At 35.9% G+C, this 27,554-nt stretch overlaps 1 protein-coding gene across 1 annotated transcript; it reads left to right on the forward strand.

Annotated features, from left to right (window-relative positions):
* On the forward strand, positions 1-27,137 carry FEZ2 (fasciculation and elongation protein zeta 2). The gene is made up of 9 exons (XM_005526891.3): positions 1-239; positions 1,765-1,873; positions 4,936-5,052; positions 6,468-6,612; positions 9,250-9,518; positions 12,222-12,302; positions 16,394-16,469; positions 18,670-18,735; positions 24,998-27,137. The coding sequence occupies exons 1-9, from the start codon at positions 1-3 to the stop codon at positions 25,012-25,014; spliced, it is 1,119 nt and encodes a 372-aa protein (XP_005526948.2). The 3' UTR covers positions 25,015-27,137.
* The last annotated feature ends 417 nt before the right edge of the window (positions 27,138-27,554 follow it).

Below are 27,554 nucleotides of genomic sequence, written 5' to 3' on the forward strand. Positions count from 1 at the left end.
ATGGCGGCGGCGGCGGCGGCCCCGCAGCGAGACCCCGGCGACTGGCAGGACTTCTCGGGATTCCAGCCCTCCGCGGGGAGCGGCCCCGAGGCTGCCTGCGACAAGGGCGGCTGGGGTGGCGGGGATCTCGGGGCGAAGCTGTCCCTCTGCTTCGAGCCCCCGCAGGCCCGGGCTGGCGGCGGCGAGAGCCGCGTTCCGCTGCGGCCGCTCACGGAGCAGAGCGCGCTGCAGGACGACGAGTGAGTGCGGGCCGGGGGGCGCGGAGAGGGAGTGGAGGGGAGGCCCGGCACGGCCCGGCCTGAGGGGACAACGCGGCCCGGCAGCCCTGCCCTGCCCTGCGAGAGCGCTGCCCCTGGGCCTTGCCGAGCCCGGCAGAGCTTGTGGGCTGCGGGAGGGGAGCCTTTCCCCGCCCCCGGGCTGCAGCCGGGAGCCGCCGGGCTTCGGCAAAGGGGCACGTTCGGCCTCCGCGGCGCGGGTTTGACGGGGAGCCCTCCGGCTCTATCCCCCTGACTGCCAGGGAAGCGTGCGAGCATCCCACAGCTTCTTACCCCGCCGAGCTAGCGAGAAGTACTTGTTCTGAAGTGCAGTGACCGTGGTTAGTATTTGTATTGCTTCTTGCAAAGTGCCCACTGTCTCAGTGCTTGAAATTAAACATGGGAGGTGCAGAAAGCAGGCAAAGAACAAAATTGCAGCTGCAACTGCAATAATTGTTTGGGTTTTTTTCGCCTGAGGAGTGGAGCCTTTCTAAGCCATGCTGCTGTACAGTTTTAAACATTATTTTACTATTATTTCGATTTCTTATTTTATAGTAAATATAGTCAGCTTCATTAAAAATTTTGCAGTTGCTTTAAAGTAACTAAACTGTATGTCATGTTCTAAGAGAGGAATAAAAAGAAAAGCCTGTTAGCAAAATACTAGATCTGTGGTGTAAGCAGCGAGGTAGGTTCGGTGAACCATGAATCACGTTGGGCAGTGATAAGGCTCTGTCTGCCTCGGCCTTTCGTCTGACCTCTGTGAGCCTTAGCTAGGAAACCATTCTGAACATCCACCCACAGCAAAGCACCTGGAGGCAGGGCTTGGTTGGGGACTTGGGGAAGCGGCCTGCTCACAGGGCAGCTGTGCTTTAAGACTGAGCTGCTTCACCATCGTAGGTCTGCATGGGCAAGCCTCCAGGCCAGCCAGAGAGGATGTACACTAGAAACACTAGACTGACCGAGGACAAGAGTGGTGGGCTGAGCTCTGCAAGAGTACTTCTAGAAAAAAAAAAAATTAATTCTTCCAAAATTTTCATCTGATTTCTGCATTTTCATTATTCTGTGATAAATGGAAAGGAAAAAAAGCAAATATTTGGCTCAGAATTTGCTGCTCAGCCTCTGCTAAACAACATTAGGAATGTAATTTGTAGCTCAGCTCAAATTTCATTGAAGGAAAGGCTCATCCACCCCCAGAAAAGATTTTGTGGGTAGTTACATAATTAGTATAGAAACTGTGTCTTCGTTTATTGGATTTTTTTTCACTGCTGTGCATATTTGTGTTGTTGTTAAACAAAGTTGTTTAACAAGGGAAGTAAATTATATTTATCAAAAAGCATATTCTCATAGATTTAAAACACTAAAAATATTATCAGTTACTTGCAGATGAATATTTAGGGAGGAAAATACAGTTACTGATAGAGATACATGAGCATTAGGAATAGGGTTATTCTTGATTCAGTTTCTGCTTGTTTTGAGGTCTGCATTTTCGCTCCTTTATTCTTTTCTCCAGGATTTGGAATGCCTTGACTGATAATTATGGCAATGTGATGCCAGTTGACTGGAAATCTTCCCACACCAGAGCTTTGCACTTGCCAACACTGAATCTTTCAGAAAAAGGGGTAAGTTCTGATTAGCAGAAGTACCCTCTTTGGATCTTTGATACTCAACAGGGAACTAAAACTGTTTGAATTTGTATAAAAGGATGTTGTTATTAAGTGGCTGAACATTTTTTTAGTACTTGCCATTATACATGAGAGCTTTTTAAAAATCAAAGAACCATTGATGTATGTTTGTATCTCCCTGGGTTGGAATAATTCAGGGTTAGCTTTTGATGACTCTTCATTAGAGCCAGAACGTGATAGAGGAAAATGTAAAATGAGATACTGTTTCACATAAAATCTTTCTGCTATATGATTCATGTAGAACACTGATCTGGGTAAGGAAGGAGAAGAGGTGGGAGTACTCTGATTTCATAAATCCAGTGAGGACTTTCTAAAGTTCATATAATTCCACAGGCAGATGGCTTCTTTAACAAGAAAGGTGGCCCAGGAGACACTGAAGTGCAAGAGTTTGTTTTGTTTTCCTTATTTAAGAGTTAGAATAGTTCTCTGGGGCGGGAACAGGGAATTAAGAGCTTCAGAGAGGTTTATAGAAAGGGTTGTCCTCTGATGATCTTAAAAGTGGATTAAGCACTTCAGGAAGAAAAGCTAGGAGGAATTCCCATCTCACAGTTTTCTGACAAAACTAGTGGCTTGTCTTTAAACAGTGAAGTTCAGTGATGCTATAAAAATATCTGAGTGCATCTGAGATCTGAGAATCAGATAATGCTTTGACTTCTGCCATCCATTAGATAATCAACAGATACTTTTTACTGTGACAGGAGAAAAGATTGTTCTGCTGAAGGGGATACTTTGGGGTTCACTAGAGGAAGGTGCAAATTTGGAATTCATTTTCTTGATTTGAGTCTCATGGTTATCCCTTGAATTTGACTTGTGTTTCTTCCAATTTTTATTGAATCCTTGTTCAGATTTTGTAAGTGATTTTAGAGTAATTAAATTCTTACATTTTAACTAAAAATACAACCCTGCCATGCTGTGACCTTGTGTCAGGGAAAAATCAACTAGAAGACTAATGGATTTCTTGATAAGGAACTAAGTATAATGCATAAGAAAATATTTCATATAGTTTTTGTAAGTTACCTGCAGGAGGTTTGGAAAAAAGTACATAAAAAAGTGTAAAGTAGTGTTGCTGGATTAGAAAGAATCTTAGGTATGCTGCCAGTAGAGAGAAAACCAGTTCATGGATGAATGTATCTCAAGTTTTTTCAGCTTTCACTCCACATGGCATGCCTTCTGATGTGTAAAGGCTGTGGGGAGCGTTTGACATACTTTTCTTCTGCTGCTCTGTGTTCAGCACTATTGCTGGATATGTGACAGCACATATGGACCAGCTAGTATCTTGTTTTCTCTTCCTTACAATGAAAACTAACAGCTAAGCAACAGTTCCCTGATGCATGCGTTTGAAACTAATAATATGCTACCGAAATTGTGCAGAAAGCACACAAGAAAACAATTCCTGTTTTAGTAGGGAAAGATACAAGGTCAATAAGACTGATTTGCCTGATCTTGGTTCCTTCACATGACAGGTCTGTGCACAATTTTACACATCTCTGACAGTGAAAGAAGTAGATGGGTGGAAGTGTTGTGCACAATGGTACAAGGAATGGGATTGTGCAATTCCTTGTTTGTTTTGTTTTGGCTAGATTACTTTTAAATAGGTCATTCCCTGGTGGCAGGTGGACAGAAGGAGGCATAGAGTGTGGCTAGGTGGAAAGCCAGGTGTTCCTTTTAGTCCAGATTAAAGCTGATGCCATTTTTGGTGGTTTATTAGTCTGTATTATCAAAATGTATTTGAAGGTCTCTCAAAATGTTTCTGGAGATGTCAGGAGGGAAAGCAGATCTCCTTCTAGATAAACTGTTATCCTTGCTTACTATCCCATCATGGTTGTCATATCCTGTGTGCATGAAAAGCTACTTGAGGACAGTGGACATTCAAAAAATGTCAAATTGGAATGTATCTGTGTAGTAGGTGAAGAGAGAGTCATAGTGGAGCCTTGCCACTGAACATTTACTGGAATTCAAATTGTGGGAAAAAGTGGACATTCAACTTCATTCTGAGGGCTGAAGAAGTGCAAATTGTGTGTTTTCCTCTACAGATGGGCTGGGGATATCAGTTGCAGATTCAAAATGAATCTGAAAACTATTAAGTTTTCTGAAGAAACTGAGAAAACTGGAGGAATTACAAGAAAAATTAAAAACTGATACTGTCAGATCAAGGACTTTGTATGGCCAGTCATGATGTTTGTAAATTAGCCCAAAGGTCAGTTAAAGCAGTTGAGTTCAAATGGCACATATTGGGGTTTTCAGCTTTGAGGAGCTTTTCTAGGCTGGAATCTAGTAGTAGACAAAGTATAGAAACAATTTTGTAAATAAAACAGGATATATCGCTGTGTGAGAGTAAAATATGCCTGACTTATTAAGTAGAGGACTTGTGTCTCTTCGTGTATGTATATCTTTGGTTTGAATTTATGAATATCATTTAGTGATATATATGGGAACAGTGTTACTTCTCTTTCTTTCTGAAAAGATCCTGAGATATTCAGCGACACATTTTTTTTTTTGATAATCTGGGGTGATAGCGTTCTGATATCACCATTCCATATCACCTCTTCTCAGCTTGTTTCCATGTATTTTATTATGTGACAAAGTGGAACTATAAAAGCACTTAAAGTAAGAGGTTTGTGTAACATTAGACATTATAGGCAAGTTTTTCACCCCACATAGACATTTTTCAATCTTCGTTTAAGATCTAAGTATTTACTTGACAACCTCACATGTAGATATCTGCATGTCAGTGTGTATATGGTCTTTATATATGGACTTTATTTAACAACATTAAAGATTGACAGCTGTTTTAACTTTGTCCAGTTGCAGTTTTGATTTAATTTTCTAGGCTATTTGACAGAAAGAACTATTGATTCCATTATTATGAACCAAGATTCAGTTTCATTCTTAAAATTCAGTGATCGTTCCCCTTTTGTTTTTTGTACGTTACATGCATTTTATACCCTCACATTAGGGGTATATATATTTATATAAATACACCTTTTCATGCTTTTTAGGTAAATGACAACTTGAACCTTGACTTGTCAGATGATGAAGAGCTGAGAGAACAGTTGGATATGCATTCTATAATTGTTTCCTGCATCAATGAAGAGCCACTCTTCACAGCAGAGCAGGTAAAGTGTTCAGCAGACAGTGTTGTTGCTGTAGAATGTTTTTTCCAACTGTTACTATTTTTCGTTGTTCTTCTTGCTCTTCACTGTAGCTAAGTTTCTTGGTTGTTCTTTGTTTAGGGTTTTAATGATGTGGGAGATATCATTACGTCATTCAGATTTGAAAAGTGTTTCAGTACTTCAGGTGAGGTTGATAGTTCAGGCTCTTTGAAGTCTTTGTATATTTCTTACCATGAATTAGACAGGAATGCTAGTGCTATTAGCATTATACGGCTAATGCTACTAAATTAAATATAAGTGTTAAAAAGAAATAATATTTTCAGAGTCTTAGCAGTATGGTAGAGTTTGTAGTTTTCCAGCATGACTGTGTGGCAGTTCATAGTTTCACAGGGCTTTGTTGTTAGCAGGAATTCTTTGAAGTTTTTGCCTAACATGAAGGCAGATCACTATTTCTGCTACTATAAGCTTTCAAATTACTTGGTATCTAAAGCCTTCAAATCCGTGGATTTACTTCAATTATTTTGAAAATTGCTCTTCTGAGTAAGGTTAGTGAGAGTAAGGTCTATTAAAATCCTGCTTTAGTAAGCAAACAAATAATCTATTTTGTTGTTGCTTAAATGGTTAAGCAATGGTTAAGCTGTGAATTATGATGAACACAGATTTTAAGAGTATGGGAGGTAGGACTGCTTGAACTGCTGCAGCTCTTTTTTACTGTGAGTTGGATCTCAGCACTGACTACAGCCTTTAAACTTGTAAAAGTTGCTGTGTTATTTATTCACATTTAGCCTGTAGAAATGTAGTAATTTATGTGATGTAAAGTAAGCTATCTATGCACAGAATTTCTGTTGTCATACTTTCTGTCTGGCTCAGGTCTTATGCCCAGGGATGCAAACCAGCTTCAGGTTATGGTGGATCAGTTCAAAACCTTCTCACAAGCACAGTTGATTTTTAGGCTCTTCTGAGGGGCTTTTTGGTTTTTCAGAGGGGTTTTTGTGAGGTTTTTTGTTGTTTTTTTCTTTTCATTTTGTTGTTTTTTTGTTGGAGGAGGGAGGTGTGTTTGTTTTACATAGAAAAATGTGGTGAAATAGGAGTAGGTGTTGTGTCTTCCTTCAACTGGATACTCAGGAAAGATACTCCATCTTACTCTTTTATTTAGTTCTCTTAAGCAGAATCATGGGTACCTTCATACAGAAATAACCCTGTAGTTTCAACATGCTGCTTGTTATGCCATCACCAATTTACTGTTACAAGGTGTGTGAGTATGCTCAGAGAGCAAGGATGGGGAGGAAATGTCAGTATGATTTTATTGATCCTCTTACATCCACTCTTGGTGGTAGTTTCATCTTTCATCCAGCTTTGCTTCAATTTGCAAGCTCTTCATGTAGGAGGGTTTTCCTAAGGGTTTTCATTTTTCAAAGGTGATTGAAGAAATAGAGGAAATGATGCAGGAGTCGCCTGATCCAGAAGATGATGAAACGCCCACCCAATCAGATCGGCTCTCTATACTTTCCCAGGAAATTCAGACCCTCAAGAGATCCAGTACAAACAACAGCTATGAAGAGAGTAAGTGGTACTTGGTTTGCATTTTTGCTCTTATGCTTATTGAAAGTAGTTTAAAGGGTAAGTTTGCCATGTGTTTGATTCTTAGTAAGTCCTTCTTATGAAATATCTACATTCAAAAATATTTTCAAAATAATAGCCTAGATTTAGTACATAGAGGACTTACCTTTGTCAGCTTTTTTATGACTAAGAACAAAAATAAGACTTTATAGAATTTCAATTGAAAGCAAATATTCTGAAGGTTGATACAGTGGAATGAGATTCCTTCATGAGTAAAGTGGTAAGTTGGTCATTTTTTATTAAACTTCATTATTTTCTGTTAAGTGAGACACTTTCTTGATGCCAGTACACTGTTTAAGCTAAAGCTCTTGAAAGCTATTGGGTAAATAAAGCTGAAACATACCTTTGGTACAGTTTCACTCATTGCAACATATCTGGATAGACAGTAACACAAAAATAAGGCAACCATTTATTTTTTGCCCCATAAAGACCGTGCATATTTTTCAGTCTTCCCTTTCCATTCCTCTTCAGAAAGCTTAAAAGTTAAAAATGTCCTTCATATCTTCTATTCAGATGAAATAATCTGTGCTTCCCTATATAAAAGCAAAGTAGAAATTAGATTAATTATTTAATTGTAGTAGGTTGAATTGTATGTAAAAAAAAACTGTGACTAATCAGTTTCATGATGGAAAATTTTGTTTCATCTGTGCATTTGTCAACAAGAATTCTAGAAGGTTGTAGGGACACCAAGAATATTTGATAGATGATCTTTCTACTTCGGGCTTTCTTTAAAAGTTTGGTGCTTTCTTTCCTGTAGTCTGGATCAGCAGTGCAAATTCTGTAGAAGATTCAGAAAATTGGCCAACCTCTTGTGACATGACTTAGAGCTTCTGCTACATTTCAGATTTATGGAAGAGATTCCAACCATGAAAATGGTCTTTTAACTGTCTCAACACGTAAATTTCAAGAACGTGAAAGCAAAATGTATTGTGTTCAGCAGGGCTTCCTGCTTTTCTGACAGTTCCATATGTCTTAAGGTTTGCAGCTAATCAAGCTTGATCGGTATTTCATATCATATCTCTTTTCCTTTGCCTCAGGAGTCCATCTTGTCTGTTGTATCTTTACAGTTTAAAGGTCAGTCTTGACCAAATAATGCCTTGAGTTATTTTGGCAGATAATTTAACTTTGCTTCACCAGTTTCTCAGAATCTGCTTTCATGTCTTTCAGGTCAGTATTTTATTAAAAGCTCTTGCTACCTATTTTTAGTGTGTGAAGGTGCTCCAGAATTGGTCTGCATCTCTGAAATTTGTACAGGTTTTCCCTAGAAACTGTGGTTTTTGTAAGATAGATCAGAGATTTTCATTCATTCAGATTCAGAACAGGAAATCACTTGCATTTACTTTTTTCTTGGATAGGAAAAGGCATACATTAAGGCAGTCCAAAAATAAAGCTCTGGTTACACAAGTGAGTTCTTCAGCCTACTAAGTTTCAGTCCATGTGGTTTTCTGCATTTGAATTCCTCTATCCACTCAGCTGCATTAGCTGAGTATTTCCTATGTAGCCCTTTCAAGACTTCGATAATGACAACTGATCTGTCATCAGTCAGGATTGCAGTTGGGTAACCTACACCTATGTTTTTAGGAAAATTGGTTTTTAGGCTATGAAGCTGGTTCTTAAGTGTTGGGATTCACAGGTGCTCTCTCTCAGTACTGTTACAGTCTTTGAACAGAGTTTAAGGCCTAAGCTACCTTGAAAAACTGTGGCTCCTTGACAGAATTGTCTTAACAGGTTTCATTGCCTTCTCTTCAGTTAAGTAAGTGACAAAGAGCTTTTGCCAATCAATTTTCCCTACTGTAATTTAAGAGAAAAAATTCACATTTCACATCCTACCTTTGATGCTTCTAAGAGCTACAGTTTTTTGTAGTTTGTGGCCTTTTTTGTATTTTTCAACACTTGTCTGTAGGTACTTTCCCTAACAAGAACTCTTGTAGACACGGTATTTAGTAGACTAATTCAATGAAACAAAATAATTGCAAGCATCTACGCAGTGTCCTTAAACAGATTGTATCTGTCAGTGTAATCAGGACTAGCTGTTTCTCAGGTGCCAAATAAGATTATGTTCTTCGACACGGCAACTGCTGGGACTTGCCAGCTTCCTAGGTGTGTCAGACCTAAATTGGAACAGAACGCGATCCTCAAAGATCTGCTCACTCTTAACCCAAGCAAGCCTCAAAACATTTTCTTCATCATAACTGCACTATCAGCAACACATCACCCAATAGTTCAGAAAATACAAAGGCCTTTTCCTTCAAACAGTGAGTGCAGAGGAAAGTAATAGTTTATAGTTGTGTCAGAAATTTAGCACTTCCTTCAGCTTCCAGCATAAACTACCAGCACATTCTTCATATTTGCAGATTATCTCAGATTTCTCAGAAGTAAGAAAAAAGTTTCACCATCTTTTTGTTGCTAATCTTGTCACCTCTGGGATGTGTTTATTCCTCTAGGAATACTGTTTTGTTCTATGTGGTTTTAGAACTGAATTTTTTGTTTTGAGAAATTTCAGAGTACGTTTTTCTTGTAACTCCCACAAGTTTTCTCATGTTTAAAATCTTGACATATTTGTGTACAAACTACTTTTAGGAGTGAAAAGATTGTCCGTTGCTGAATTAAATGAACTGCTAGAAGAAATTGAGACTGCTATTAAGGATTATTCTGAGGAACTGGTACAGCAGCTGGCTCTACGAGATGAGTTGGAGTTTGAGAAGGAAGTGAAAAACAGCTTCATTTCTGTCCTCATTGAAGTACAAAACAAACAGCGAGAACATAAAGAAACGGCAAAGAAGAAAAAGAAGCTGAAAAATGGTAGTCCTCAGAATGGCAAACAAGAAAGAGGTCATATGCCTGGAACAGTAAGAAAATTTTTATAAGTATTTATACATTTAAAATATTTTTTTGTTTTTTTCCGCTGTGGGAAGTAGTAGTCCTAGATTATATTAAGATACCTGGTGCTCCTGCTTCCATGCCATCATTCATAAACAAGGCTTAAGCTCTTCCTGTTGAGAGATTTTTTTCACAAGGTCATGTATTTTACTCTTCTCATATTCAGAAAAGATTTTTTTCAGCAAATTAGCCTGGAACTAGCATACCTTTCTTGCAAAAAATACTGTCTTTGGATGTACTGTTCTGTGTTCTATTCTCAGTAGGCAAATTAATTGATGTGTTTGGTTTCACTGTGTGAATTTTAGTGTATGTTAGTCTTGCAGGAAATTCAATACTATTGTTGCTGTAGTTGCACTGATACTTATTGATCATGCTAGTTTCTAGGTAGGAAAAATGTGAATGTCTTACCTTGGATCTCCTAACCTGTGGCAGAGTTACTTCATTCAACAAGTGACAGGAAGAAGGCCAAAAGTGTAGTACATGTGTACAGGGAGGAGATAATTTGTTTTATTCTTTACAGAGCATAGCAACAAAAGGAAAAATGTCTTTCAAGTAGAGTTGGATAAGAAGAGTCAAAGAAATTAGGGTATTAGCTTGTCAATTCAATTTTTCTTTCTTACATCTAGTATAATTTAAAATTACTTAAATGAGATATTAATGTCTGAATTTCTTAGTACTTCTTATGGGATGAAGAAAATGTTTTGTAGGTCTTGGCTAAGTCCCAGAAAGAATGCTTCAGTTCAACATCAGAAGGTTTCAGGGTTTGCTTTTCAAATGTAAGGAATAAGCATTTATAATGAAATATTAATATTTCAGAATTTATTTCTAAACTTACAAGCATATAGGGTTCTGATCTCATCTGTTGAATGAGAGATGTTTGTGTGCATAGCTAAGTTTTAGTGAACTTAAGAAAGTATAAGTCTGGAAAACAATACAAAATTGTCATCCCTTTACAAGAACACAATGAATAGTTCCTTTTTCCTTCCCAGTCATGGAAAACCAGAAAGGGATGTTCTACCTAGAAAGAAAAAGAATTTCTTTGTTTTGAAACTTAGGTCAAGTGAGTCACAAACTGTTCTGGTTAGTTTAAAGATAAGAAACTTGAATGATGCTTTCAGGTATAACTTACATGGTCCCAGGATAAGACATTTTCATATTTGGTCACTTCAAGATACAGATATGTCAGGTTGCTTTCTAAGAGGGATTGAACAGACTAGCTCATACGTAAGACTGTAGCTGCATGTAATTCCTTTGAAAATAGATTTCATTGTCATCAAGGACAGATTTGAGAGCCCTCTCTCAAAAAGAGCTGCAAGGTTCAAGGTTCCTTTCTTCAACAATCCTTTTTTCCATTTTTTTTTTTTATCTGAATGGCTGAGAATGTGCATACAGATAGCATGTTCTAGTAGCTTTGTGAAGACTGTGTTTCTGTTAATAAATCATGTATTAATTGGTTATTTTGTTAATTACAATGAAGTCTCATTTAAATATAAAGATGGGAAGTAGAGTTAAATTGTCATACTCTTAAGAAAATTAATTTTTCTGTAGATACTATAACTGAATATAAAAAAAAAATAGGTATTAATTTTTTTGTCCTTAATACCATCTTTGGGTAAATCAGTTTCTTAGAGTTGTAAACTTTTAACTCTTCAGCAAGGGGAAACTGGGAAACAGTTAAAAATAGTCAGGGCTTGAAGATACCAGTTCCTTCAAGTAGGATATCTTAAAAGAGATAAGATGGCTTTGGCAAAATTTATGTCTTTACTGACCTTGTGTGCTTTAGAAGGTAAAAGAATACTGTATTCCAGCACATCTTATTCTTCTCACATAAATAAATACATTCAGATAAACATGCTGAGGTGTGCTCATCATACTGCCCTGTGTCAGCAGCTTGGCTGTTTCTTCTTTTTATGTTCATTTCACTTGCTGATTTTATATTACATCCTAAACATCAAGACTGTTTTTATTTTTTTTTTTATTTATTTTTTTTACTTGTCCAGCAAGCAAAAGGGATTACAAAATTCAAGGAAAAATGTGTAGTTGAATTATATACTGCTTTTTCTTTACTTGGATTCCATAATTCCATGCAATGGAGCTTGAAATCAATATGGGTGTATTATTACCTAATTGCGTATATTTTATGATACTACATAAGACAGGGAATACTCACTGTTGCTTCAGTTGTAGAAAAGGAAGCATGAAAGCATAAAAAGTTTTAAAGAGGTGGAGCTGGAAATGGCTTCCTCTGAACAGTGTTTCTAGTACATGCTTAAGATCTGAAAAATTGGTGTCAGTAGTGTCTCTAAACATACATTATTTAAACATAAATGTTAGAGGGGATTTTACTATGAGCTGCACTTTGAAAAATGCTATTTTTTTCAATTTCTAATTGAAACAGCCATAAAAGGCAAGTCTCCATTATCAGGTCTGCAATGTGAAAATTTTGTTTGAATAAATTGTGGTGTAGAAATACTGCTTAACTGCCATTATAAGGTTTGCTTTTTAATTAAAAAAATTAAGTAGGCGAGTGAAGAAATAGAAATGTGCTGGAATACAACTTGGAGCTTGTCTTTGCCATTTGACTTTCAGTCTTGATAAATGCTGATTAATAGTCTTCTGAACTTTTCTCTGTCCCTTTTTTTTTCTTTCTGCTATGTTTTCACTACTTTTAGCGCTTCAGCATGGAAGGGATCTCAAATGTCATACAGAATGGCTTCCGCCACACGTTTGGAAACTCGAGTGGAGAGAAACAGGTGCTGGGCTATCTTCTCCCTTTTTTCTCATTCTTTGCCTGCACTTTTGGTCGGAGTTGAGATCTTGAAAATTGACAGTAGCTGAAGATAAATGCTGGGACAGGAAAACAGGTTAAAATGCTGGAATCTCTGCTCCCTCCCTACCTGAGGTTTCTGATCAGCCTACAATCTCTTTCTCTCCTCAGCAGCTCAAGAGATTCAAGACTTGATACCCTGATGCACTGGGCTAATAACCCGTATTTCGCACCCCAGACTAAAAGTCTCTTTTAGCATAATGCATGCTTTAGATACACTGCATGTCTGTAAAAATCTAATAACCAGTCAAAGAATGTCTGTCAGGTTAGATGCAGTGTTTCAGCCTTCAGCATTAGCAACTTCCATAATGAAAAAGCTTTTATTTTCTTCTTTCTTCACATGTTCAGAGCTCATACATCTAAAAACAGAGTAGCATCTAGAAAATGTATAGACTGTATTGTCTTTTGCCTTTGAAAACTGCATGATTTTAAAAGTAGCCAATATGTACAATGCAGATTACCAACATAAAATAAATGAGCTATAGGCAAGTTTGTGTCTTTTCATTGTCTAAATATTGAAATGTAGAGCAGAGAGACAGCTTCAGTGGGCATAATATAGATGTTGTGTGTACCTTGGAAGCAAGATTCTTATGCCTTTTTTCAGAGTAATAACTTGCCTGCTGTTTCAGATCTGTAGTATTTTATTAACTGCATTCTGAATTTTAGCGAACTGCTAATGCTTATGCTTTTGTTTAGTCTTACAGCACACTACAAAATATTGGTATTTAACATTATTTAATGTGCACCCACTATTTTAGTTTATGCAGTTTTGTCAGAGGAGTCCGTTAGAAGTTTTTTTACCCCCTGGTGAGAAGTCCATTGAGGTAATAAATTGACTGGTAGTTTAGAAGTCAAGGCTGATTAGGCTTTTGTCTGGAAGATTAGTGTTGTATCCTGCAGAGGAGTTTGGGAGGTAAAGCAACTCCTCTCAAGTCATTCTGTAATCATGAGGTTCGAAATCAAAGACTTGCCTGCTTTCTCAGGCAAGGTATGTGTGTGAGATTTTATGAATACATTGATCCAGTTATTTGTTTGCCCTCAGCTTTGGGGATCTTGAACACATGCACAGAGCTTACCTAACAAGAGTTTTTATCACTCTGCATTTCACAGTACTAGTAAAGTTGTAAAACAAAACAGTGTGCTGTTTTGTTTTTTGGGGTTTTTTGTCTTGGTTATCTTTACCATAAATTACAGCTGTTTATACCTGTGTCTTTAGGAATTTTAAGTATCATATCTTTTCATAAAGTGAGCTTATGCCACCCCATCATACTTCTGGTTAAAAGACTTTCACTGTCTCCTATGTAGACATAAGTACATATGTTAAAAATATGTTAAAAATGTGTACATATGTTAAAAATAACAGTGATTGAATAATTCTTCCAGTCACGTTTTGAATTAATTTACTAATGTATCTTTTTCTATATCCTTATGGTTATGGGGGTGTTTATTCCCCTTCCTGTATCTTAAAGCAAATCATGGAAGTAATATGAACTTAAAATATAGAGTAGAAAGGTAGAGAAGATACCAGCTCTGTTATGATTTATTCCTGGAAATCCATTTTTCTATGGCATTTGTTTTCTGTTTTGAAGGTTTTTATTTGATTAGGATTTTTTGTCTCACTACCAAACCCTGGCACTGCATTTGAGATACTGGTGTAACCTTCTCATTGCAACAAGTTGCAAAATTGAACAAGTATCAAATCTGCAGTTTCTTAATGCTGCTCTCACAATATAAATTGGAGAGTTTTCAGGGTGTCATTATAAACTCACATTCAGCTGTTTCCTGCTAGCAGGGAAGAATTAGTTAGAAATCTGGAATTGTGATAAAAAAATGCAAGGACAGACAGTTTTTTTGTGTACCTTGGAAGCCAGAAGTTCTACACATAAGGTTACAACATAAAAAAGTTTGACAAGTTTGTACAGTTATTTCAGAGCTATTTTCCATTTGTTAATTTCAATGGTATTTACCACCTTCTACTACCATCTCATAGTGAGTACTTCCCTTTTTAAAATCTTAGTCCCATTTTCTGTGCATGTGTTTGAGACATAAGTAAAAATTACTTAAGAGATTTTCACCATGTAAAGAGAAATTTCCAATGAGAACTCCCTGTTCCTATCTGATAATGTAGTCAAAAAAAAAAAAAAAAGGACATTGAAATGTTGGTAACTCTTTCTGTGATCATATTTCCAGAAGAAAATTCAAGACAGTCATCTTCATTTTGATTTCAGGCATATCAAACACTTTTCCTAGGTGATGAAAAATTGCAGTGGGAATTGCTGCTTTATCATGTCATCAAGTCTGCCTCAAAAATTTAGAGGTCACAGCAGATTTAACACTTGGTCTTGTCAGTAAGCTACACTTCAGTCACTCCTTCATTCTTTTTGTAATACGTTATCCTTCACACAGCAATTCAGGAAATGAGTTTTTATAGTGCTGTTATAGAGACTGATTGTACAGCTGCAAAGTTGATAAGTAGAAGGAAAGTATTTCTGGAAACTAAGAAATTCCTTTTTTTAATTGCTACTGTTAGAGAGGAAAAATGGAAAGTCAAGTTTACAGGAGAAGGGAAATAGGGTTAGTTGATATTTGGTACATTGAAATATCCTGGTATTTTATTGTCCAGGTAATGGGTAGAATGCCACGTAGTTCTGAAGGCTGGAAAAGACAGCCAGAAATCTGATTTCTTTGTTGGTAGATCCACTTTCATCTCTGCCATTGGCAGATTCGGCAGCCTTATATCTAGCTATTGATTCTGGTAATTTTATTAAGAGAGCAGTTCTCTGGTGATACTTGTTGGTTTCATCTCCTGGAAAGAAATTGAAAATTGATTGTTTCCTGAGAAGAATTGTATACTTTTCTCTGCTGTGCTGAGTGGACATGAGGAAATGCCAAACAAAAAGGAAGGGAGAAAAGCACCCCATGTTTGCAAAAGGTCTTGGGGAGGTGTCAGTACCACCTGTACAATTGGTTAAGTATGGCCGAGCTGAGTCTGTTTGGTTTTTAGGCAGATGATGTGGTTGGGCATGAGGTGCATGATCCTGCTGCAAACGTGGGCAGTGGTTACAGGTGCATCTGGCAACCCTCAGCCTCCTTCTGCAAAGTGCAGCTCTTCACCATAGGCTGAGTTACACCTGACTCGCTGAAGGAGTGTTACCAAGGAGAGGAGGACACCTTGAACCTTCTTTGTAACATGTTTTCTGCTTGTTGCCTGGAGAGCTACCTAGATGTCAAACTGAAAGAGACATTGAGGGTTACTTTTCCTACTGCCTTGTAGCTGTAAAACCATAATAAAGTTCCTGTTTAATTCTTAAAAATTGACTTGAGGGAAATTTTAGGAAGCTTTTCCATTAGAGGAAATTCCAGCTTTTTAGTACTTTTGAAATTCTGACCTCTTTAAGGAGAATATGCATTCATATAGGCTGCAAAGCAAGATGTTGCCTAAAAGGCATGTAATAAAAGACCAACAGGGTTATGTCAAGAATTTGAAATTAATCATAGGTACACTGCAGGTATGAAAATCTTAAAAGATTTAAGAAATTTGGTTGTGCTTTTTTTTTCAGCAGACAAGAATTAAAGATTTCAGTAAATAGAATTAAAAAGAAGTTGGTTTGAAACTATCTGTTAGCACACTCAACTATTAAAACTGATAATTTAAATCAAATTCCTTATTCTGGGGTATTGTGTTTCATTAGGCTTGCCTTGTTCTTTTTGGTTGCAAGTTTATAGCAGCAGAAGGTGAAAGCCATCTGTTTCCATTTTCACCTGTGGGGCAGCATAATTTTCTTTGCAGAGAGGACAGTTAGCTGCATGACTTCTATAGGCCACATAATTTGGAAAAAAAAGAAAACTTGGTTTCTGTGATGAAAGCTCTGGGATAGAAAGGTAGAATCTTAATCTGTTCTGAAATATGATTATTTGTGGCTAGCTATTTCAATTGCTACAATTTTTACAAAATAAAATGCAAACAACAAAGTTGCATGAAAGGACTGTCAGGTAACTCTGTTTTTCATTTGACAGTACTTAACAACCGTCATTCCTTATGAGAAGAAAAATGGACCCCCATCTGTTGAAGATCTTCAAACATTAACCAAAAGTGAGCATATGAAATTCCCCTCATTGTATTTCCTTTCCTCGTTGTATTTCCAGTTGTGGCTGCTCAAAGCCAATGAATCCATCCAGTTCTCTCTTCACCCTTACCCTAGGACATGTATGTAAAGATGCATGATTTTGACCACAGATTTTGTCTGGCTTGTTTTCTGAGCCTTTGTGTTAGGTTTGTTTCCTAGGTGTTGTCTGAAACTGTGAAGGCCAGAAACCTGCATGTATCCGGAAGTAAATGTTCCCACATTTTGATGTTGGCCACATAGCATGCAATTTGGTCTTACAGTGCATGATATAACCCTGTTTGTTTACATTTTCTGTGCTTTATTGAGGTTATTGTAATGACTTTGACGAAATGGAATGCATATCAAGATACTTAAGACTAGTTCCATAACAATTGCATAATGATTGCACTTGACTGCCTTTAAAATAGCCTGCTTCTCTCTGTGGTTTTGGTGGGGGGATTTTGGTGTTAATAAATTTTGATAATTTGGAATTCTAAACCAAACAGAGTTTTGATAATGCCTTGAATTCCCCATTCTTCATGCTTTTTTTAGGCCAAATCCTCAAAATTATTATAAGTTTTAAGTCTTCTAGTTGGTTGATTTTATTGAGCTTTTTTTTTTTAAATTCTAGTTTGAATAAAACAAGGCTGTATTTTAAAAAACTTACTTATTAAGGTGGTTTAATACAACAGAGCATCTCTAGGAGTCAATAGCATCTCCTTCATTGGACGTTTATAGGAACATCTTAAAAGTAGATGGTAGAGTGCATCAGTGCATTTGATCTGATCTCAGTGGAGAAACTCGCTGTGTCTTAAGGTGATTTTCACCTGTGATTCCACAGGTGGCTGAGGGGTGGTAAAAGGCTCATTGGTTGTTTCCTGGAAAGAGAAAATAATTATATAAATTCTAGCGTAAATGAAATGTTTAAGTAGGAATTAAAGTTCCCTTTATTTTTCTACAGTAGGCAGCCTTAGGTATTAATTCATACTTACTTTGTGAAAAAGGATTTCTCATTATATGTTTATTCTTGCAATGAAATTTAATCCTCTTTCCATATTTAAATTTCACTTGACACTATTAAGCACATGTTAAAGCCTCTTGAAAACATTTTATGTTGTTTAGTGGTTTATTAAAAAAATGTCTTGCACAAACACATTGTAAAGAGTATTAACAATATTGATTTCTGTGGGCTGGTTGGAACTTGCTCCTGTGAGTCAGTTGCAGATTTGTGACTCCCTGTCTCCAGTGTTATTAAGGCAGGCAGTAAAGCAGGTGTCTAGGGTTGTTCAGTTGTTTTTTCTTTCAAAGCTCTGTATTACTGCATAGTTATGAACACTAATGTCTTACTTCAATGTAAAAGTTGAAATAAAATGTGTTATAATTTGAATTTAGAGTCTCATATGAGGAATTTGGAGTTTATTAAATATTGTTTTTCAGTATAATTTTGTATTTTTGCTTCTTTCAGTTATGTCCTGAGCACTTTATAAAGAATAGTCATTGTTTTACTTTATGTAGCAATGGGCAGGCTTATATGTGTCCAGTCAAGCTTGTCTATGTATTTTCCTTCTTCAGAAATAGGCAAGATGGACAAGATCCACTCATATATGTCACAAAATGGCATTTTTACATTACTGTAAGTTAATGCCAAATTTAGTCATGTAGTTACGATTTTTCAAACCTGTAGCAGATAACATTCAGCCTTTCTTGGAGGGAAAAAAAGCACCACCAATATTTCCATAGAGTCATTCACAGCATTTTTTCCATTATTTGAAGTAATGATTAAAGATACTAAGTAATGGAGCATACTTTACTGTCCTAAGATTTCCAGCCTATCAATAGTTGTTAATATACTTTAATTTTGGATGTCGTGACTTTCTTTTGGTGAGAGTTTTTTATAGGGAAGAGGTGCTTGTTGTTGGTGTTATGACTGATGGCATTTTACTGTAACATTAACCACATGAAATGGGAGTCTTGCATCCATGAACTATATAGAGCTCAATGAGAATTACACAGACGAAGGGTGGAGAGGATTTGATGTCTCATTGTATCTTCTCATCTTTCAGTTCAGAGATTTCTTACATCTCGTAGTAGTATCTCTGCGAGTAGCTGGAACTGCTCCAATGTACTTCTTTTAAATGTTGTGTTTAATTTATGACTAAATATCTGATTTTTTTTTTCATACTTTAGTTCTGCATGCCATGAAGGAGGATAGCGAGAAAGTGCCAAGCTTGTTAACAGACTATATTTTAAAGGGTGAGTATGCTTCTCAGCAGAGGTTTTATTTGATTCTAAATTAACTTAATTTACATATAACATGTATTTGAAAACAGTGATCCTACAGAATTCATGAATTATGTTGCCTTTCAATCAAACACAGTTCTCATTTATGTTCTGTTTTGTCCAAGCATTCTGGGCATACAGTTCATAAATAAAACATGTTCATTTTGTGTTAGTAAAATATAGCAAACTGCTGAATGACATCAGCAGGAACAAAGGAGTCTGGCTTATGAAGTGAAGTAGGTATAGTTAAAATCTTCCATTGTACAGTTTTTTCAGTAATTGGAACTCAAACTGCCCATGGTAATAATGCATTTGCTATGCAAAGTGCTTACAGCTTCATTTCTAGTGTTACCTTCTGATCAATAATAATGAGTATTTATTTTACTTATTACATCTTCTTCTATTATACTTCTATTATATTTCTACTATACTTCTATTATACTTCTATTTTACTTATTATACCTTCCATTGTTTTAGAAGTTTTTGTATGAGTCATTTATTTTCCAGTCTTACACATTGATTGTGTTTAAAGAGTGTCAGACATTGAAAAATACTGTTTGCCTTAGCTTTAAGGAGTTGTTCCAGGTAGTTTCGAGGTTGATAAATTATTTTAAAATGTTTTTCATCTGACTTCATTTTTGCCTAGATCTTGCTAATGCTTATGTTCTTACTTAATTCTTGGCATGTGATACAATTTTCTTACATGTTAAAAGTTTAGCAAATGCATCAAACTCCTGAGCTCTGAACAAATACCTGTACAGAAGGGTGATGGATGCCATTTTGTTTGCCACCAAAATGTTTATAATATTCTGCTTTTCATAGGCTGCAAAAGTTTTATTTTTCTTTTGGTATCAGGTCTGATCTTTTTTTCATATATACTGTCTTTTGACTTAACTCACTCTATATGATTTTTTTAAAGGTTTTTGCATTTCTTACACAAACTTACAGTCACTGTCATAATCTCATTTCACAGATATTTGAAAGTACTTTCAGGTTTAAGTTATGGATGACATACAGTGTGCTGTCACTTCAGAAAAACTGAAAAAAAACCCATTTAATATTCTGGTAGCTCCAACAGATTTCCTGTTGAAAGAGATCCATTTCTAAGTTTTGCGTAGGGTTGAAGAACTGCCACATACAATAAGAAAGCAGAGATCCTTTCAGTTGATTCCCTTGATTTTTTCATTGTTTACTTGTTCTTTCTAAAAATTCTTCCTAAATTAGACAGGTGTGTTTGCATGTGAACCATGTAGGATCATGGTGAAGGTTTTTTTAGTGGTGATGGCATTAAACCATAGTTTTGTGAAGCAGAATCTTTGACCCAAGAAGATGAACTGTTGTCAGTAATTAAAACTGCTTTTCATAGTACATCTGGTAGTAAGTGACTGGATTTAACAGTGCTCTTCACAGTGTCTGCTCTTACTTTTAGATGTAGCTATCCAGAAGAACATTCAGATTATCGGGATATTGAGAAGATACTGGCAGCTTAGAGAAGTGGAGAAATATTTTTTAAAAGCAAAGAAGGCTTATAAAAGTAGATTACCTGAATATATGAGAGGATGATCTAGGAAGCTTGAACTGAAGTACCTTCCTGCCTCTTGTATGCTCATTACTTAAAAATCACCAAGGGTGTTCTACTAGTGCAACAATTGCAAAATCGTCTTGCTTTGAGTGTCTTGGATCAAACAGGTTGTCCACCAAATGCTGTTATCTTTAAATTGTGAAACACAAATTGTGGGAACACAAAGAGTAATCACTCCCATCACTCATAGGGAAAGGAAAAGGCAATTTTCCCCCAGCTACCACTTCCTCAGTGAACAGAACCAAGCCTTTCTTCATCCTGTGTAGGTTTGTGTGTTCAGTGGCAGACAGTTGTGAGCACAGAGCTAGTGAGCATAGAATTTTACTCTTTCTTTCAGTATAGCCTTAACTAAGCTTCATATGCTATGGTCACATCATGTTAAATATTTATAACTCGGCTAACAGTGTTACCTTGTGCTGTAGATTTATTCTATGGCACAGGCAAAGTCTTCCAGTTGGTTCTGAGGTTGTAACTTTTGCTCTTTTACTGCCACTAAAACTTCTGGCCTGAAACTCCTGCAAGGCTTTAATGGCACAAAATACTCCCAGCCACCACTCTATTTTCTGGACATTATTTTTAAAGCATGTTAAGAGGAGATTGATTGAATTATTTACAACCAGTTAGATCAACTTTCAGCTAAGCGTTAATACCTGAAATTCTAACCTATTTCTTAAATTCCAAAATAAAAAGAGTGACCTACTGTTTGAGGATTCTGCTCTCTTCACTGTACAGATTAAAAATGTCTTAGCAAGGTAAAAACTTTGAAGAAGATTTTTGGTTTAAACTTGTTTTCTGAAAGAAGTTCTGAACCCAGTGGTATAATCCATATGGTATAGTGGTAATTGTATTCATTTTACACTGAATGGATTTTATTGCTTTTTCTTAAGCTTTAATCAAGAAACTAAATTTAGAAATGTGTGAATTATATCACCAAAGGTACTTGGTTCTGTTAAAATCTGTTAAGTACATGTTTCTTTGAGGATCATTTTTTTCCAATCTTGCAACAAAAAAAGCAGACAGTAAATTACATGTGACATTAAGATATGTGTAGCTTTATGGGAAATCCAGTTTGGCATCTGACTGCACAGAAGTGGAGCCTTTTTTCAAACTTCATATTCCGTTTTACAGAGCAGAAAAAAAAAATCTTACAAACATGCTTTTGGTTATTTTTTTTAAAGCAGCCCTGTCTTGCTATTCTGTTGTATGTAAAAAATTTGGATATGCTGTCTTATGTGGGTGTTATAGCTGTCCACAGAATTATTAATAGACTTGCCGAGATACTAGTGGTCATTGCTGAAAAGTTACTTAAATTGTTCAGAAGAAAGAATGGAGGAAAAAAATGTCAGGAAAAATATTATTGCCAAACTATTGTTAGTACAACATGAAGGAACAAAGAGAAGAATGCTGTGGACATGGAAAGGTGAATGGAGCCATTAGATTGAGCATAATTATTGGTGTAACACGAAATCTTATCACGTGACTGGTGTTCTGAGGACGGTGAAATAAGTTTCTATTTTCTCTGAATTCGTGTTTTGTAGAATTCATTAATTCTGTGTTATCTTGAATAATTTGAACTAAATGCCCAGTAATTCTTAAATTTGGATCATGTAGGAAGACACACACAGACCCCCCTCCATGTGCACTGTCTAATACTCACTGTCTTGATTTAGTAATGATTGAGTAAAGTTGTTTGGACAAGATCTGGAATTTGAAGGACAGTTCTGCAGCCAGATCTGCTATTGACCTTCTGTGTTGCCACAGATCATTCTTGGATTTTTTTTCATAACCAACTAATCCTTCTGAAATGCTGGAAGTAGAAATCTTCAAAACATGGTGTGTGCAAATCCAGTGTAATAAAGAAATTAAGGAGAACAACTCAGTGCTTTTCATGTTAGGGGATAAAACCACCTCTGTATGCATTTCTCAGTGGAATTACTAGTTTTGAAATTATTTCTGGTGCTTGCTTTCTTTAGAGCATCTTCTTTCCCCAATTTCTACTGCCCCCTTGTGTCCCCCAAAATGTTAAAAATATTATTTTCCTTATCATGCTTAAGTCCCTCTTTTGAGGGGTCATTTAGCTCTCCCCTACATCTTTTCTGTAAGGAATATCCCCTCAAAGGTAAGTATCCCAAAGCCAGACTAATTACATACCCTGTGAAAAGTCTGGCACAGTGTAGCAGCTTATCTTCTCTTTTTCATTTTGCTCTTATTGCAGCCTAAATTATTTTCTAGGGGATATTTTTCCTTTTGTGAAGTTCTGTTTGCTTTTACTTTTCAGTGAACATTTCTATCCTGAACATAACAATAATGAAAGGGAATTAGTGATTTGCTTTGCAAGTGAACTCTAGTTCTTCTCCCACTAGCGTATGATTCATAGTATATTTTATAGATTTACACTTAAAATGGATGGTAACATGAAATTGATCAGCATTTGCAGTTGTGTTTTATTTTTTCTGAATGTATTTTAATATATCAATATTGTCATATTTTATCACTAGGAGTCATGAAGGAGAAACTGGGATTTGAAAAAAGGGTAGGGGGTACTGACAGGGAAAGAAATACCAAACCAAGACTGAAGTTCTTTATCTTAGAAAGCACACTTCTGGACTGAAGCTGGCAGCTTAGTAAGGTCACAGTATATAAATGCTGTTTGTTCTCATCTTTCTACTGACTGTTTTTGATGGTTGAACTAATACAGTGTGATTTGAAAACACTGTGCTTATGTCATATGTTATTATGACATAATAAGCTAAATAAGCTAAGTTTTTTGTGCACAAGTTAAGCTGTAAAGCAGATGGAGATATTTGTGTCATACCTTGTAGCTGCATTGGGTTTAGGTGTTGCAACATTAGTAAGTTCTGTATCCTTTGATGAAAGAATGTTTGTATGGACATTGCTCATTGAATTTTTACATTCTTTTTAAAGCTTTCAGTCTTTCTTCTTCTGTGTATAATGTAATGACTTTCTGTATAATGGTTAATTTGCCAAGTACAATAATGCAAGTAGTATTTTATATATATTATAAAAAATAATATTTAAATAATTAGTATTATGTATATTATATATAATGTAGTTGCATCTGTAATCTTTGCAGTATGCAATTTTTGGTTGTTTTCTGAAGAAAATGCTTTTGTGCAGTTTTTTGTCTCTTCAATCTCACAAATAATAATTGACAATTTCAACCCCACAAGACAGAAGCAGGTGTTGAGGGAGTAACAGAAATACTGTAGGGAACAGCATCTAGTTAGGAGAAGGACTGAAACTGCTTTTTGCATTGAGCTGATGGCCACTGCCTTGAAAAGCCAACATCTCCTTGGGTCTGATGTATTCACCTACCTGAATTCCCGTACAGGGGCTCCTGTTTCTTTGGGGACATGAGAACGTGGGGAGGGCCTGCTGGGATGGAGTTCACAGCAGGTTTAAAGTAGAAGCTGAGGACTGTATTGTGGGAAGGGGAATTATCTTTTTTTATTGCCATATGGGTAGTGAAGAATATCTGACAAAATCTGCAGGAAGCAAGAGTTCCTTAATTTAGCTACTTCCAGAACAAATCACTGATATATATGAAATTTTAACCAATATATACGTAGAGTTAGGTATTAGGGTAGGTTGTCTGGTATCAGATCTAGACCTGTTATTTCAAGATTACTACTTTTTTACTTGGAGTTTTTACAAAATGTGAAGATTTAGCTTTGTGTACAAGGATAATTTTTACGTAACTGTTATATAAAATATAAGTATGTACTTACAGCCGAAATGCTTGCCTTTGAAACCAGACGTGTTATTACAGTAAATTTTATAAGATGTATTTACTGCTAAGCTTTGTGTTCTTTTCCAATTGTCCTCAAACAGTAATTGTGACAAAAAGAGTGCTAAAAATAATATGCTATACATTACTAGTTAGTAAAATGCATGAAGTCTCGTACTGTTTTCTTCTTTTTTTTGAATGTAGATGTCGTGAAAGCAGAACAATTGCCCATCTTTCTCCTTGCTATTTCATACCTGATCTTTCAAGTAAAAACTTACTTCTTTTTTGTTTTAATGAAGCAAGAATTTGCACCTTGTTCTATTTTTAAACTATGCAAATATTTCAGATAATGAGAGCATTTATTTTCTTGCCTTTGAAGTTTTTGTTTAATTGTTACACCTGACTTCTTTATTTGCTTTTGTGTTGTGCTAGCATTGGTTTGAAAGCTGGATTGCTCTGAGGTTTGTGTCTTACATTGAAACAGGAATGAGAAACACATGAAGGACATGTCTTACTTGCCACTGTGTGTTTCTAGTACACGCACCAGAATTAGAAAGTAGACTTAGAATCTCAGATTGTCAGTATATCTTTAAAATATAACTGCATGCGTCACCTGTTATTTAATGTTCTGTTTTCTGATATAACACTTTAAAAAGCACTGTTTAAGACATGACCTTTAGTTAACTCATTTCTGGATAATACTAGTTAAAGCTAGTGGGTTGTGTCACTTCATTACCTTTTGAGACAGGCTGAAAACTTAATTGCCAGTTTCAGTTGATTACTAGATTTTACTGTGTTACTAATAGGGTAGAATCCAGCATTTAAATATTTTAGTTTATACGTTACATTTTTATGAGACCAACTTCAGTGGTATTTACCAATGTGTATTTATGACTTTTTTGCAGTTCTGTGTCCTACATGAAGAGGGCTGCCTTCCAGAATTAGCCATGCTCCTTTCTGTGATGAGAAGCTTTCCTTGGATATAACTCATAGTATTTTTTTCATTTGGCACTATACCTAAAGCAGTATTCATTTACCTCCTCTGTGTGTGTGGATTTTCTGATCCTACAGTAAGTCATCCGGGCATGACAACTCATCCAATTTAACTTAATAGTGCAATGAACTGGAGCAAGGAACAAACATTGTACAGTTTTACTTGCATTGTTCTGACTTTTTAAAGTCTATTTTTACATTGTATAGCATGTAGTAAATCCTCCTGCACATTTTGTTGTTGGAAGGAAAGGTAAACTTTGAATAGTGTAAATAAAATAAGCCTCATTTTAAGGAATCCATATTTAAAAGCATCCTTAGTTCCTAAACAGAGATGAAAAAATGATCTTAGTCAGACTTGGAATTTAAGACTCAAGTGAGTTTCCAGGACACTCCAGAAAGGTGATTGTGAAAGTCAGCAATCAACACTGCTTTGTAAATTGTAACTCTGAACTATACAACAGATTTGTTCATACATCAACAAATCCCAGATTTCTTGGTTTGACATAAATAATTGTGTGTTACTTGTTCATGGTATTAATACAAACATCTGACTAAGGTAGTATTTCATGTTTGGTTTCATTTTAATTAATAATGTTCATGTGGCTTAGATACTCTCCCATATTGCTGCTATAATTTTACTAGTTTTAAAAGGTGTTCGATCTTAATGAAAATGCTTCAATATATAAACATTTTAAAAGGCAGTATCTTTTTAAAAACACATGTACAGTTTGAAAAACTTGCACCTGGCTTCCAAGTTAGTATTATATTGAGATGTTTGTTGCTGTGTATCTCTAAATTTTACTACAAATATACCTTGTAAATTGTTTGCACTGTCTCCTCTGTGATGAGGTACCTGCATTCAAACAGATGAGAATGTATTTTACAAATCCTGTAAAATAAATGTACCCCATAATCTCTACTTTAAATACTTGTCATAAGTAATTTTGCCAGTCTAAAAGGTTAGATAGAAATGTAAGGAGTACTAAGTGAAAAAAAAGACAACCCAATTTTTTTCTAGGTTGAATTCCTATTGATTCTTCATCCAAATGAATAGAATGAATATCTGAAGGCATTGGAATAGGAGGTTTTAAAGAGATAAACGTGTTTCCTTCAGTTTTTTCCATCTAAAGTCTTCAGGGGTTTTGTTAGTTAAAGAGAAATTTTACCTTGCATCGTCTTTAATGTTCAACTTTATCATCATCATCAAATACTATTTTAATCAGTAACACAACATGGTTTGAAGATAGTTCTCGTAATGTTGGTTTGGTTTTTTTTTCCTAAAGGCCTCAATATCTTTGTCTTTTGTGCCTTTTTCAGCTTAAAATTCTTTTTCTCCTCCCTCTCCCCCACTTGACTACCAATGGATACTTGCCAGCCTGCTCAGGAAAAGATAGATTCTCTCCGTAAGTGTGGCATATGTGAAGAAGTTTTTTTGTTGTTTTATTTTAATTCATTTGTGGCTTCTCTAAAAAGAAAGCAGCCATTTATTTCTGTAGCTGGTGTGTTATAAATTCATCATGGCATGCTTTTTATATAGAAATTCTTGATGTTGACTTTTGATGCCTGGAAATGGGCAGAGGGGATGACTCTGCTTTATTTTAAAAAAGGTGCACATGCAAAACCAACCATGTCTCTGTGTGAGATTATTCAGAGGTGCTTCAATCTCCTGATGAGGCTTGAAGTGACAAGATGGAACAAAATAAAACAACAATTAAGAGAAGAGCAAAAAAGAAAAAAAAAGACAACAACAAAAAAACTTCTGTCAAAGTTTATGTTACTTTTCACAAATCTTGGATGTCTTAAAGTCACAAACTACTAAAGTAATGAAACTGAAAATAACAACCAGAGACAGTTTAGTGAGATAAGCATCTGCTTGGGAATTTCATGCCTCTCGTCAGACTAAACAAGATTCCCATTATGAAAAGTACCTGTTTACCTTGTATGCATTAAACAGCTGCCAAATGTGGCAAGTATTATATGTATACCTATATATGTACATAAAAAAAAAAACAGATCTCAAAACATTTGAATAAAAAGAACCATGCAAATCTGCTTTTCTGCTGAGTTCTATGTACTTTGTATTTTCTATTATGCATCCTTTTTTTCCAGATCCATTATTGAATGTTGCATTTTTTTCAGGGAGATGGATTTCATTCTTCTTTTTAGTTTTAGCGTGTGACAATTGTAAACGGCCACCCAAAAACAGCTGACAGACATCTTAGCAGAAATTTTGTGCAAATCCACTCCATTTTTGATATGAAGAGCCCTGGAAGCAAAGTTGCCCTAGAGTAATTGAATTTTAAGGTACTTAATTTATTTGTATCACTTGCTTTATTAATTTGTTTGTTTTTATCTAACCCTTTTACTGTGATTCATTCATTAATAGAGTTAAAATTTTGAGTCAGTGTCTGTGGACATCAGGATGTCAGAGGTAGTCAAGAGTCCTAAAATTATGTGGTTTTGGTTAAG

Source organism: Pseudopodoces humilis, chromosome 3, assembly GCF_049639895.1.
Source record: "Pseudopodoces humilis isolate 2021_Gansu_Grassland_sample_001 chromosome 3, ASM4963989v1, whole genome shotgun sequence".
NCBI classification, from domain to species: Eukaryota; Metazoa; Chordata; class Aves; order Passeriformes; family Paridae; genus Pseudopodoces; species Pseudopodoces humilis.